General features: G+C 39.7%; 1 protein-coding gene across 7 annotated transcripts in view; it reads right to left on the bottom strand.

Annotated features, from left to right (window-relative positions):
* The window catches only part of LOC138629992 (protein kinase C alpha type-like), a 138,030-nt gene that overhangs the window by 32,175 nt on the left and 92,218 nt on the right, over positions 1-13,637 (bottom strand). For 4 of the 7 annotated variants that reach the window (XM_069714065.1, XM_069714067.1, XM_069714068.1 and 1 more), the window contains 5 exons: positions 11,197-11,340; positions 10,890-11,063; positions 8,468-8,559; positions 8,059-8,121; positions 7,565-7,703 (listed from right to left, as the gene is read on the bottom strand). In XM_069714065.1, coding sequence (XP_069570166.1) covers positions 7,565-7,703; positions 8,059-8,121; positions 8,468-8,559; positions 10,890-11,063; positions 11,197-11,340 — 612 coding nt within the window. Of the gene's footprint in view, positions 1-7,564; positions 7,704-8,058; positions 8,122-8,467; positions 8,560-10,889; positions 11,064-11,196; positions 11,341-13,296; positions 13,327-13,637 lie in introns of all 7 variants that reach the window. The other 3 variants (XM_069714064.1, XM_069714070.1, XM_069714066.1) reach the window with 1 other exon arrangement.

Genomic DNA, 13,637 nt, shown 5'->3' with positions numbered 1-13,637 from the left:
ATTTTGTTTTCTAACGGAGACACTAAAACGTTGTAAAATTATTACCATGAATTTAAATATATTGTTTCAAATTGTAGCACCAAAAGAGGCCAACCACCTACAAATGCATCTCTGTAAGGATGACATATAGTGAACAGCAGTGGTTCTCAACTGGTCCAGCCTCAGGAGTCACCATTTTCATTAAGTCCTGACCCAAATTTTTGAGTCACTCAAATTTATTTCACAGAGAAATAATTCAGTAATACACCATGCCTTTCATACACTGTTAAAAACAAATGAACCAAAAACTGCAACTAGGGCAAAAAAACAACAACCAATGACATCTAACAAACCAATGTAACAAAATAGACTCACCTTGAAAAAATATCACTTACGCCTTTCAAATAAGTACAAACTGGTAATGTTCATCAAGTTTCAAGAATCCAAATTCAACTCTATATAATAATAAATCAAAAGGCAGACTTATCTTGATTGAAATGATTTTTTTTGTACGTAAATAAAACAGCAGACTTATCTAATCCTAAACCTGTTGCTCTTCTTGTCTCTCTTGTCTGAGCCTTTTGTTATTCGGAGTAGGTGAGACAGAAAGAGACTCCTTTGACCAAAATTAAAATATTTCCTCAGATTCCCGAAATTTCAAAATAAATCATATTTTACTGTTTTTGTGTTGTTATAGACATACTGTTCTGTCAGCAGTCACTACTTTGTGTGTAGAAAGTACAGAACGACAGAAGAGGGCAGAGGAGCTGGATTGAGAGTCAAAAAGAAAAAGGGAAAAAAAGTAAAAAGCAGAGGACAATTAGAGTTCAGCAAAAAGAGACCGTGTGGATCAGTTTCAGGCCATCCTGCAGAACGCTGCACTAATGTGGCGCTCCTGTGACTCGTTACCCTTGCCAACCATCGCCTGTCTGCAACAACACCAGCGGACACACACAGTTTCAGGCATGGTGACCTTCGTACTCTGAACCACCACGTTAACTTAAGACATTCGTTTTCCAGTCATTTATTAAGAACACAGATGTTTGTTTACTTTGCTGTTTGATATATTAACCTTCTGCCAGGTTGCCAGTGATGGAAATAGTCAAACGTGACTTGAGCCTGATATTCTTGGCTCTCATCCTGTTTTATTTTTTACTTGATGGTATGAAAGCCTCTGGCCAGTAGAGCTGATTCACTGAAGTATATGCAAGTCTCTGTGTGTGTGTGTGTGTGTGTGTGTGTGTGTGTGTGTGTGTGTGTGTGTGTGTGTGTGTGTGTGTGTGTGTGTGTGTGTGTGTGTGTGTGTGTGTGTGTGTGTGTGTGTGTGTGTGTGTGTGTGCAAGCGAAAGAGATTTGGTTGTATGTGATTAGTGCTTAGATTTGTTTAGTGTTTATATTTTGAATTTGTTAGCGTATGTATGTGTGTGTATGTGTGTGTGTGTTTATTTATGTACATGTGCTTCTGGCATGAACAGCCTGCATTTTTGTGTGTATTTTGTGTGTTTGTGTGCGTGCATGGGCATTGCCGCAGATATCTCTCTACCAGTAGGCCTAATGCTACATGACAGTTCTGGATCAGACTGCTAGCTATTCAAGGCTACTCTCCTCACTGCAGACACACGCACGCACGCACGCACGCACACACACACACACACACACACATACAAGTACCGACCTATACTCCTATAACCCTTCTTCTTCATACGGAAGCGGTGGTGGTTGAGCATTACAACACACAACACCATGTTTCTGACCAACACTGTTACAGGGTATTCCATAAAGATTTGCTGTGCTGTTGCCATTGGATCCCTCTGAGGGGAGTGTGTGCCATGGAGCAGATCGGCGTGCATCAGGCCACGCTTTACTGGTCTGTTTTTGAAAGCATTTCTCAGTACTGCATGTGCCGGCTCTGGTTGGTTTAATTCACTTATGATGTTAATGAGCAGCCTTGGGGTTTACGTGAGCATCCTACAAGGCAAGATGCACTGCGCCTTTTTTACATATGATCAAGAAGAATTGTCCTACTGAATTTAGTACTGCACTTCAAAATTACTGGCAGGTACCTGTGAGCAACAGATTATAATAAGTATGGTTATAATCAATATGATGCAGCTGCACATCCCCACTCACCTAAATCCTTTTGAATTCCCCATGGTTCCCATGGTCTGGTTTGCATGAGAGGCTAATACATTGAATTTACATTTATTTGAAAGAGCCAGTGTGTGCCCAATGTCAGTTTCAACATGTCCTCAAACCAACACCCACAATATAGGTATATTTCCACTGACCAACAAAACAACATAGCTATATGAGCCTTTTCAGTGCCCTCTATAGAACCAACACGTCATGATACCTAAACAAGAGAAAAGCTCATTTGCCAAAACGACATACAGTATAAGACCATTAGAGAGTACCGGCGGCAGGTTACAAGACCTACGTTGTCATGGTAATAATAATAAACACATGGTTAATGATGTAAAACAGTCCCGTTTGGTTAAGCATCAAAAGTTTAGGTCTCAGTAAATATCATGATTTGGGTTTAAAAAAGTATCTTCGCTTAAATGTAGGTTACATTACATACGAAAGTTAAAAAATAACTCTATGTTGACTGTTTGCTTGTTGACTGTATGTTTTCATACTGGACACAAACAGGTGACATTCCTGTGTTTGATCTGTCCAACCACCCATAACTTGGTCCCTTGTGGAGTTTATCACTCTTTATACTCTTCATAATTACTATGATCACTCGAGGTTGCCTGTGTAAACACTGGTCATTTAAATCGTCTTAAACAATCAACCAGTTTTGTTTTAACCCGAGTTTTGCAATTCAGTGCAGTGCACTGTTTTTCAGTTTTGAATTGAATGAAATTGTTTTGGTCAAGAAAAATGGACAACTGTCTTTCCTAGATACACCCACACTGATCTAAATACAACAAACTAAAGGTGGAGTAAATTATAGCTAAATACTATATATTTTTTATATAGGTCAGTAACCTGTATAATATATAAGGTCAATTTACCTCAGCACATTATGTATAATCAATGACACTTTACTATATTTCATTTACATGCATCATGAATCTATTGCCAGTAGCATATGAATACACTGTGAGCTTGTGATGTAGGCCTCATTAATAATAACCCTAAAGGAAAGATGCATTGTAGTACCATGCACATGTCATATAATGTATAAACTAATTGCACCAGAGAAAATAGAGGAGGAGGAGAGGAGAGGAGAGGAGAGGAGAGGAGAGGAGAGGAGAGGAGAGGAGCAAAAGCATTTCTATAATTACTGATGTTTTTGTTTGGATGTTTGCATATTCATGCTCTCTGCATTTGCCTCCTTTGCTGTCTACTTCTCACTTTCTCTTTTTCACCTCTTCTTCTCCCCTGACTTTCTCTCACTTCTCAACCACTGATGAAGTGATTTTGTGAGAGTACTAATTGCTCTCATCTGAAAACACTGGTTTGGGTGCTCAGTAATTGGCCAAGAGTTTAAAATTGGAACTGCCATTGCGGGCAGATGACAACCCAATGATGAGTCAGGACTGCTATTCTTAGTCCTCCAACTTTTTGTGGCATAAAATAAAACAGTCACAGTAATTATTCAGCCTAAAAACTTTAACTTCACACATTTGTGCAACTTAAACTATACTCTCCATTAGAAACAGTATAAACATATATTAGCAAATTACCTTTCAAATGTATGTCCCTGTGCTATCAAGTAGTTACATTTTTGTTCAAAAAGAAAATGAGCATATAACAGACAAAATGGAGGTCTTAGACACAAGACTCTTGTGCACATGTGAGGCTTGAGTCATTAGTTCTACTTGCCGATCCAGAATGATCACACATTTAATACACTGCAGAGGGACACTATACCATCCTGACAGTACAAACATCCCTGTTTCAACCCACAGAGGAGTGAACGGGGACCCTCGTGCCTTCTAATGCCACGCTGCAGTGGGGACTAACTAGAGCAAAGAGGAACACAGTCCGTGTCTGACAGCTCAATATCCTCAGATGCTCTCCTGAAATGTCACAAAGAGCCATCATGATGCCATTCTACCTCATCTCAAACCGTGCTGTGTTTGACTCTTTCATTGTGTGGCCAGACTTTCCCTCGCAGTCATTCCCTTACATTTCCTTTGCTGTTTTCTCCGCTCTCTTTCTCCCTTGCTATCTCTTTCCCTCCATGTCAAAGTCACTGAGGTGTAAATTCACATTAGTGTGAGCATTCCCGCCAGACAGCAGCTACCAATGACTGGCTATGTAGGTCAGAGTAAACACAGCCAAAAAACCTGTGTGCATGAGCATGTATGTGTGCATCTTGTGTGTGGCGGCGAGCAGAGGGGGCACTACTGCGGTGTCACACGTGTGTTATCGACCAGGGACCTACTGCAACACAGAAATGCACTTCCTCACTGAGAGAGCTGTGGGCATGTGAGCAGGTGTGTGTGTGTGTGTGTGTGTGTGTGTGTGTGTGTGTGTGTGTGTGTGTGTGTGTGTGTGTGTGTGTGTGTGTGTGTGTGTGTGTGTGTGTGTGTGTGAGGAAGACAAGTGTAAAAATATTTCTGCTCTCACTGCTACCTCACACGTCTGAAAAAAAAAAACTATGATTTTCTGACCTTAGTTTTTTTTTAAAAATACAAACAAATTTCAGACACACAAAATGATATTTAAACAAATTTAGAAACTAATTAACAGCACTATCAATAAAAGAAAGTGGTCATCAAACACCCAGGTGACAATTCTGACCCCTCACAATCGATGAAAGAGTAAAAACTACAATTTACATGGCAGCAGGAACAGTATTTTGTCTTCATTGTAAACCAGGAAAGGTTTCTATTGTTTAAAAAAAAACGTTTTATAGAGCCGCCTAAAGAGAACTGAGGAGGGAAGTGTCAGTGACGGGACACGAAAAACTGCCGGTAGGGGAAATAGTTGAACTTGTTTGAAAAAGTTAGGTGGAAATTATTGGAAAGATTTCAAGATACAATTCTTTGATTGTGCTGCAAGACCAAAACATATGGATATAAGTAGCTGGAATAAATTGATTTGCACTGATTGCCTGCAGGGAACAGTTTCAACATTTTTTTATTTTCTCCAGTAACTATGAAGGATATTTCGTATTACATTAAACACTGCTGTGTTCAAATAGAAGTTTGGACTACCAAATACTATCTGAAAAAACCTGCCTAGCTCTGTTTCCCAGCTGACTTTTGAAGCTGTAAGAGTGGACATTGTTTCTGTACAAGCTTATTATATCGAGTAGAAATTATACTTATATGACAAAAGGTGATTTAATATAAACTCGAGGTCACTTAAAGGTATAGTGGGGAATTGATAACGCTTTTTATGCATAAAACAAAGCAAGTTGGAAACCTATTTTACAGCTTTAATAAAGCTTGTGGTAGCTGAGTTTCAGAGATGGACAGATGGATGGCAAAAGCTTTGTAAAATCTTGTTGAAAAGCTTGTGAAGGAGATGACTAGCATCTCTACTTTATGACTTCGGGTTGAATCGACCTGTCAAACCCATACCAGTGTACAATGGATGCTGAGCGTGCCGACATCACAAATCAGCAGACATAGTTTGGAAAAGTTGACAGAATATCTAATAGTTTCTGCTATTTGTATCTATTTAAGAGTCTCCTTAAAGCCGGCTCAACAAAAGCAGCTACTTTAAGAATGTTGAGAAAACTGAAGGTGACTGAATTAATATGGAAAATAGGAGTCAAACCTGTAATGCAAAATTCAGATAATAAGTTTCAAAGTAGTTGATTCGTCTGTCACAAACAGTTTTAGGAACCCTTCCCCTCAATTATCTATGAAAATGTCACCACTGTGAGCCCTGTTTAAGGTCAGCCTCTACTTAGCTGGAGTGGTTTTGAATGGGCGCACGTGTACGGTTGGGTTTGTGTGTCCTAACGAAAACCATACAGAAACATACAGATCTGTCACACTGACTTTGATAGTCGTGTGTGTGTGTGTGTGTGTGTGTGTGTGTGTGTGTGTGTGTGTGTGTGTGTGTGTGTGTGTGTGTGTGTGTGTGTGTGTGTGTGTGTGTGTGTGTGTGTGTGTGTGTGTGACATAGCATGAATGGCATTACATAAAAGTTGTGTTTTGGCTCGCTGTGCTATGGAAACAGTAGCTGCTCCAACTGCCTGCTGTGTCATCCCTGGCTGCCACATTAGCATCAGTCTGATGCTGAACCATCACAGCATGTTGTCCTTGCGTCCGTGGGGCAGAATTAACCTCCCGGTTTATCAGAGAGGGTTTTTAAGAGAGAATCAATAACTCAGCCCACCATTAAATAGAGACCAACTAGCAGATAACAGCCAGAGAGTTGGAAACACTAAATACACATGAACTTCTACAATCTGCTGCATCTGTGATTTCCTGGTACGACATTGGCTCAAATTAAGAGACTAATAGATTAAAGCTACAAAAGTTGCATTGAATTGTAGATAATTATGATTTTGTTTGTTAGCCAAACATGCTGGCTTTCACTCAGCGTTAATTGATTTGCATAACGTCTTGTTAAACCACTCACAAAAATTAGGAATGAAAACAAGCTCAACAAAATCATGATAGGATTAAATTAAGTTTTTTTTGGTGGTTTTTTTTTTACGTTTGTGGTATTAATTATACAGTATTTTTACAATATATTTTATACACAGGTGAAATAAAGTTGCTTGTCATTGATTAAATTGTTTTCATTTTTTAAGAGAAACGATGTGTTACCATGTTGACATTGTACCGAAAAAGGTCAGCCTGTTTCATTTCGGTATTAGTAGTAAACACATATCATATTGGAAATTATACTGAAATAATTAGACTGCACTGACACTGGACCCAGTCTACCTGATAAACAGCTGATCAGTCAGAGAACTGTCAGAAACAAGTAGCGCCGGAATCGTTAAGAAAAGCAGTGTGTTGGTCTGATATGATTTAGTTCTGCATGATGACCCTTTCGAGCTATATATACACACAGACACATATTCAAAAGGAAAGAAATGCACAGAGGTCTTGTTACAATTTTATAAGAATATTACTGATAAAAAAAGAACCAAACCTCGAGGTATCGCAGTACAATTACCACAATTATGATCACAAACTGTAAGGTCAGATTTCCAGGTCAAATAGATTTGTCTCGAATGAAGCAATTATCCCAGAGACAAAAACAATATGTTCTTGCTTCTGAGATAACCCATTGGGATGCACGGAGACCCCAGCTTGTATGTTTGGATTAAGTTTGGACATGCAAGGGGACACACTGGGTGCCTGTCTGACTGGGACGCTTACGTCACTAGAAAGTGCTTGCGTACGTGTGTGTGTGTGTGTGTGTGTGTGTGTGTGTGTGTGTGTGTGTGTGTGTGTGTGTGTGTGTGTGTGTGTGTGTGTGTGTGTGTGTGTGTGTGTGTGTGTGTGTGTGTGTGTGTGTGTCCTGGGGCAGTGACCTTAATATGGAGCACAAGGGTGACACAGGCTTAGACCAGACGGGGACAGAAATGACCTCATGCATCAAAACATGTCAGCGTGCACACACGCACTCACACACACACATGTTCAGCCTGACTTACCTCCGGAGCAATGTAGTCTGGAGTGCCGCAGAAGGTTCGCGTGGTTACTCCTTCTGACATGTTTTCTTTACACATGCCAAAGTCAGCGATCTTAATGTGTCCCTCACAGTCCAGCATCACATTGTCCAACTTCAGATCCCTGAGGAAGCCGAAGGACATCAAAGATGTAAGATGCTGACCTTTCTTTCAGGACTTCAAAGGCTGCCTCATCTGCGGAGGCTCTTATCTGCCTAATTTTAATACTATTTATTCCAAACAAACTCTGTGTTGCTGCTGAAAAATGTTGTCACACAAGAGCCAACAAAACACAAGGCTTTTGAAAAACTCATAACGGAAGTGCTTTCATGATAGCATCACTCACTGCGGCTTGGTATCGCCAACTAAACATGTATTATATAATAGTTTTTGAGTATGATTTTAAAAGCAGCCGCTGAATTCAATATGTCTATTGAGTACCCAGTTTGTTTTTGCTGTGTAAACTTGTCAATACTTGCCTGTAAATGACTCCTTTACTGTGCAGGAAGAAGAGACCAACAGCGATCTCTGCTGCATAAAACCTGCAACAACACGCACACATTTACAGGTTTACAACACAAGAAAACTTCACCTTCACAGGCAGAATGTAAAAGAAAATAGTAACAGAGTAACAGAAAATAAAACACGTTCCATCACAGAAATGTAACTTTTTACCAAACAGACGTTTTACTGTCGTAGCTAGTGCTTCACTGTTAATAGACATCGTTTGCAAGCTGTAATCGTGCTGTAATAACTTAGCATACATGAGGCTGAGATCATACCAATTGTGTAAATTGAATTAACATTAACATGCAATGTAATTTTTACTGTAAAAATAGATGTAATATACATCAGAATAATGCAGGCAGATAAACAGCTTTATCTTACACTGCCTGAGGTTCCTTGAACTTGCCCACTTGTTGGATATGGTACATGAGGTCTCCCCCTTTCACGTACTCCATGACAAAGTACAGACGGTCCTGTGGTCATACAGAAAGATGAAAAAAAGAGAGTTCAGGGACAGGTGAGACGATACGAAAATATTCTTTTCTTTTTTTTTTGGGGGGGGGGGGGATTGAACAAGGTTCAATAAAAACTGTGAAATTACAAAACAGTTCTACATTTGTATTCACACACAAAGCTCTAAACAGAGAGACAGTTCTGTGTTAAAGCCTCTCCGAACCTTGCTGTCTAGTTGTTTCATCTTTTCTGCAACTCTTTTTCTTTAATGACAAGGTGACCTAAAAAGCCCACAACAAAGCGCTGCACGGAAAAAGAAAACACTCAAGGCAGACATCTGTCAAGGAATATTCTCTTTGTTTTACAGTGCTGGTCCATCACTGCCCATGACAAGTTTGGCTTGACCCCGGTCTGCATGTGTTTGATGTTCCCTTACTAACAAAACTAAAGGCAGCTACCCCACATAGCAACAGACCCACACCGTCAGCAAAGCACAACCTTCCGCCAGGTCTGACAAAGTGTCGCTGTCCACTGTGAAGCTGATTTCATTCTGGATTTATGTGACCTCTGACCCACAATGTAAAGTGCCTAAAGAAAAATGCACACTATATCTTCTCTGATATTACACTTCTCCTTGTCGGAGGGGTCGGAAAAAAACGGAGAAGAATCTCTCAAACATCTTGAAAAACTGAGTCAGACTATCTATTCGACCTTCCCAAACTTCAGCGTTGGTGATGACTGACATTATTTGAAGAAAAACAGTTAAAACAGATAAAGCAATACGCACTTGTCTATGTGCCGAGCATTATTATGTATGATTTAAAAAGGCAATTATGAAACAGTAGCTGCTCATTACACAGAAAGCAAATCAGAACTCTGTGACCTGAAAAACCACACTAATAACATTCTGACACGAAAAACAATATGCAAACATACGCTCTTAGTTTAGGAGGGTTAATTGAAAAATTATATGAATGCTGACAACTAAGATTATTAGATTTGCTACCATCCACATAAACACAAAAATACCAGTGTACAGGTAAATCTGAGAAGGTTCATCACTCAGAAAAGCCTGCACATACAATGTGAAAATACTCGAGGTTAACTATGTTTTTTGTATTTGTTTTTGTATGCGGGAGAATAAATATGACTGTGTGTGTACTCATGAGTATGCTATGAGTGATGCCAAGCCGTGTCTCTTCCCGTTTTCTTTGCCTGCCTGCGCTCCGGCTCTAATCAGCTGCTCTAGCTTGGCTCGGCCTCTCCGAGATATATCTGACTGGTGGTAAACATTTGTTTACAATTCAGCTCTAACCACTGGCTGGGGAAATTTACCAAGAGATATTCTGATTAGGAAAACTACTGATTTCTTTTCCATTTACATGAAAATATAGTTGTGGAGTCCTGAAGATTCATGTAGTTGCCATTTTGTACAGCCATGTTGGGTCTTGGCCTCTGTCAAAGTTTTTCAGTTAAGTTACAAACCCTTACAAAACAACATTTTATTTCATCAGACCATGACATTTACTCGCTAAAAGTAACACATTTTTTTGTTATGACATCATCATATTTTCCCGAAACATGCTGTTCATATCCTTTTGTCCCTTTATGTCCGTATTCAAACCCTTGAATGGTTGTTAACTTAAATTAATCATCCTATTAAATTATCCAAATTAACCTTCTTACATTTGTATCAAAGCCCCTAAAGGTTGTCACTGCTACCACTACTACAATTACCAGTATGACTACTGCTACAGTGAATCTATTACTACCAACACTGCTACTTCACCTTTTGTTAAAGGAGCACTTCATCATTTTTACACATGCTTCAGTTTAATTTATGAGTACTGAGGACTCAGCCTGTAAAAACACTTGCATGAGTTCTGCGACTCTGGAACTGCTTCAAAATTATTTAAACGTAGAATCCAAGGTTTTAGGAGCTTGAACAAATCTAAATAAGAATATCTCAGTGTTTGGTCATCCGATTTCTGAATAAACTGTTTCTCACAAGTCCCCCAAATTTATGTAAGTAAAATACTAAATCACCAGACCTACTGCCACTGAGCAAGGGTAAAAAGTAAAAGTAAAAAGTGTCTGTATGTCTCTTTTGTGGTCTGACTCACAACACGTACCCACACGCATGTACGGACACAAAGCTGTGTACATGCACACACAAACACACAATGACTTTGTCTTTTTTGTTAACTGAACTTGTCATACATGCCCTCAACTGCCCTCTACAACACTTTATGACTAAGCTGTTTGACTAAAAGTGCCTTCCAGAATTAATTTGACTTGACCTGACCTGGAGTGACTTGTCCCCATGTACGTCCAGAAGCATTTTACCTACCACAGTCTGGAAGCACGAGTGGAGATGTGTGAGGAAGGGCGGCTTGTCCTGCTGGGCCAGGACTCTCTTCTCCACCATGGTACATTCAACATCATCATCCTGGATCACCACGTCCTTCTTCAGGATCTTAATTGCGTACAGCTCTTCAGTGGTCTTCATCTCCGCTAACATGACCTTCACAGGTACAGAAAAGGACAGAAGAGTTGGAAAAGATCATTTCAATGTAAGATTTACTGTTTTTTGAAGTACCTTTAGAGATCGCCGTCTGTTACCAGAGACTCTAAGAGCTGTATCACCAGCGCCTCACCTTGCCGAAGCTGCCTTTTCCCAGCACAGCGAGGAAGGAGAAGTCGACCAGTTTGACCTGGTCCAGGCTGCAGGACGGCAGCTGGTCGGACTGGCTGTCGTCCGTCTCATTGATCACCTTCTTCCCTGGGCCTAGCTTGGCTTTCTGCACTCAGGGTACAAAAGAGGAAGTGTCTAAGAGAACAACATCTAAAAACACAAACACGTAACATAACGCTGCAGTGTGCAGACAAGGTACCTAGTTAGTTCTTGAATTCCTAAAATGTGTTTTAGTTTATAAGACCAACGCCCGACTTTGAAGAACTTCTTCATGGTGAATTCCTTCCTCTTGTAGAGATGACAAAACATCCACACATCCAATTCTTTAGTTCACTTTTTTAGATTTCTATTTTTAATTGATAAAATGACATGACATCTTTCAGTGATTTTCTCGTGCATGTGCTCACTTACTCACAGCCACAATACACTGACTGATAACCATTGTTTGATACCATATTAACAATGGGGTGAAATGAGACTGCGGGACCATTGTGAGGCTGATGTAACACAAAAATGGCTCCATACAGATACAGTTCAATTAAGTGCACTGCGCTGTGAGACACTGATGTGTCTTTGCAGTTGTTTTCTTATTACATTAATGTCTAGCAAATAGCTGAGGTTATTCAGCTGAAGCTAAATTAAATAACATATTAATTCTGAACCAAATAAATTAAAATGTCACGACTCTGTTCTTGTTGGCTTAAAACAGGAAAGCTGAGAATGCAGCAACAAAATCTTTTTTGCTTTTCATGCTAAAGATCTAGGTCAAACCAAAAAATAGACACATCGGCTACTTAAACATCTGCCAATAAAAACACTTAGAGAAAATGGTTGCATTGCATGTTACATGACTATTCATATTTCATGTTACATGTTGATAGATTTATAAACATCATAATTCCTTGAGGACATTTTAAAAAACAAATATACATAAATTACTTATGTATGTTTACTGGACACTTTTATCTGTGTCCACCAAAATATGTTAAGTCTTGTAAAAGATCTAACATATTTAGATGCACCTGCAGGCCAGGTGCTACATTAGTTTTAAGTATTACATAACTGTAATCCCTTCTTACACCCTACTAGGTTGAGTCTAAAAGTTCTTATTCACACCAGACCTTCCAACTGCATTGATCATTTTTCACTCGGAGAGACCTACATGGCTGTTGGAGTAAAAAAGGAAAGGATGCCACACTGGGGCTTCACCATGTGCATGCATGTCCACTGAAGACAAGTGTTTCTATTGTCAACCTGTAACAATACATTTACATTCTCTTCTGTGCATCTCCTTCATGCCATGACATGCTCAATCTCCCGGCAGGACAAAATGCTTCAAGAAGCTTACAAGAAAATGACAGTGCACTACGCTGAAAATCACACACTTGTTCGGCAGTATGAAGGTTGAACAACGATCCAATACAGCATAACGTTAAACACCTTTCTGTCTCTGCACAAAAACACACCCCACACTTCCATATCCAGGTTTCACTCTCAGCCAAGGCAATACAACCATGCTCTGCCCTGACATCACAGGTAGAATCTACATCTATATGCTACACAAAGAAGGTTGTTTGGCTTCTCTGGGCTCACCGCTCCTTCACCAGAAGTTACGGTAAGCATTCAGTTAAGTGGCTTTTATCCAACATGTTCTATGAGTAAAATCTGTGAATAGGAAGAGGGATTTCAGACCCTTTTGATATCAAAATAAAAATAAATTTCTCAGGAAAGAAGAAAACAAGAAAAACTGGAGTTATCCAACACCAAACTAATATGATAAAATCCCTGCATGTTTCACCCTCAAGAATCACTTTAACATTAATTTTACATTCAATCCGGATTATTAAAATTAAGACATTTAATTTGTGATGAACAACACCGAGCAGCTTTAGTTTTGTTAATGGCAACTTCCATAGTCTCCTCTTAAACTGGGAGAGCAGCAGAGAAACACAAAGCAGAGCAGACCGCACCAGATCACAGCACACCTGTAAGCTTTAGCCAAAGAAACGAGGCTGGCCAGGCCAAGCGAGTAGCAGCCTTACTTCCTTCCTCTCAGACGCACCTGATCAGAGTCTTCCACAACTGCTTGGTCCTGAAACCACAGGGAGAAGGGAGCCAAAAGGGCTGACTCACTTAGTACACTTGTGTGGAGGTGCAAGCCACAACAGCTAGTTGATAGTTGAGGGGCAATGAAAGTGCAGCTCACACACACAGACAAACATAAATAATATGAATAAAGATGCAGTAAGCTTATTGCAACACTAAATATCGTGAGCCTCAGCCTTTGGACCAGTGCACTCAAAAAAGAAAAAAATAGATTTTAGTCTGCAAGTATGAATAGTTTACGTTTACAGTGGTGAAATCACAATGATTTATTCTTTTGTCCAACATCAGTATGACAAA

Source organism: Brachyistius frenatus, unplaced genomic scaffold (assembly GCF_029030835.1).
Source record: "Brachyistius frenatus isolate BFR_SWC_R1_liver_20210118 unplaced genomic scaffold, ASM2903083v1 Contig_125, whole genome shotgun sequence".
NCBI lineage: Eukaryota > Metazoa > Chordata > Actinopteri > Embiotocidae > Brachyistius > Brachyistius frenatus.
Note: the sequence above shows the minus strand (reverse complement) of the source record. Positions and strands in the feature narration are given on the sequence as shown.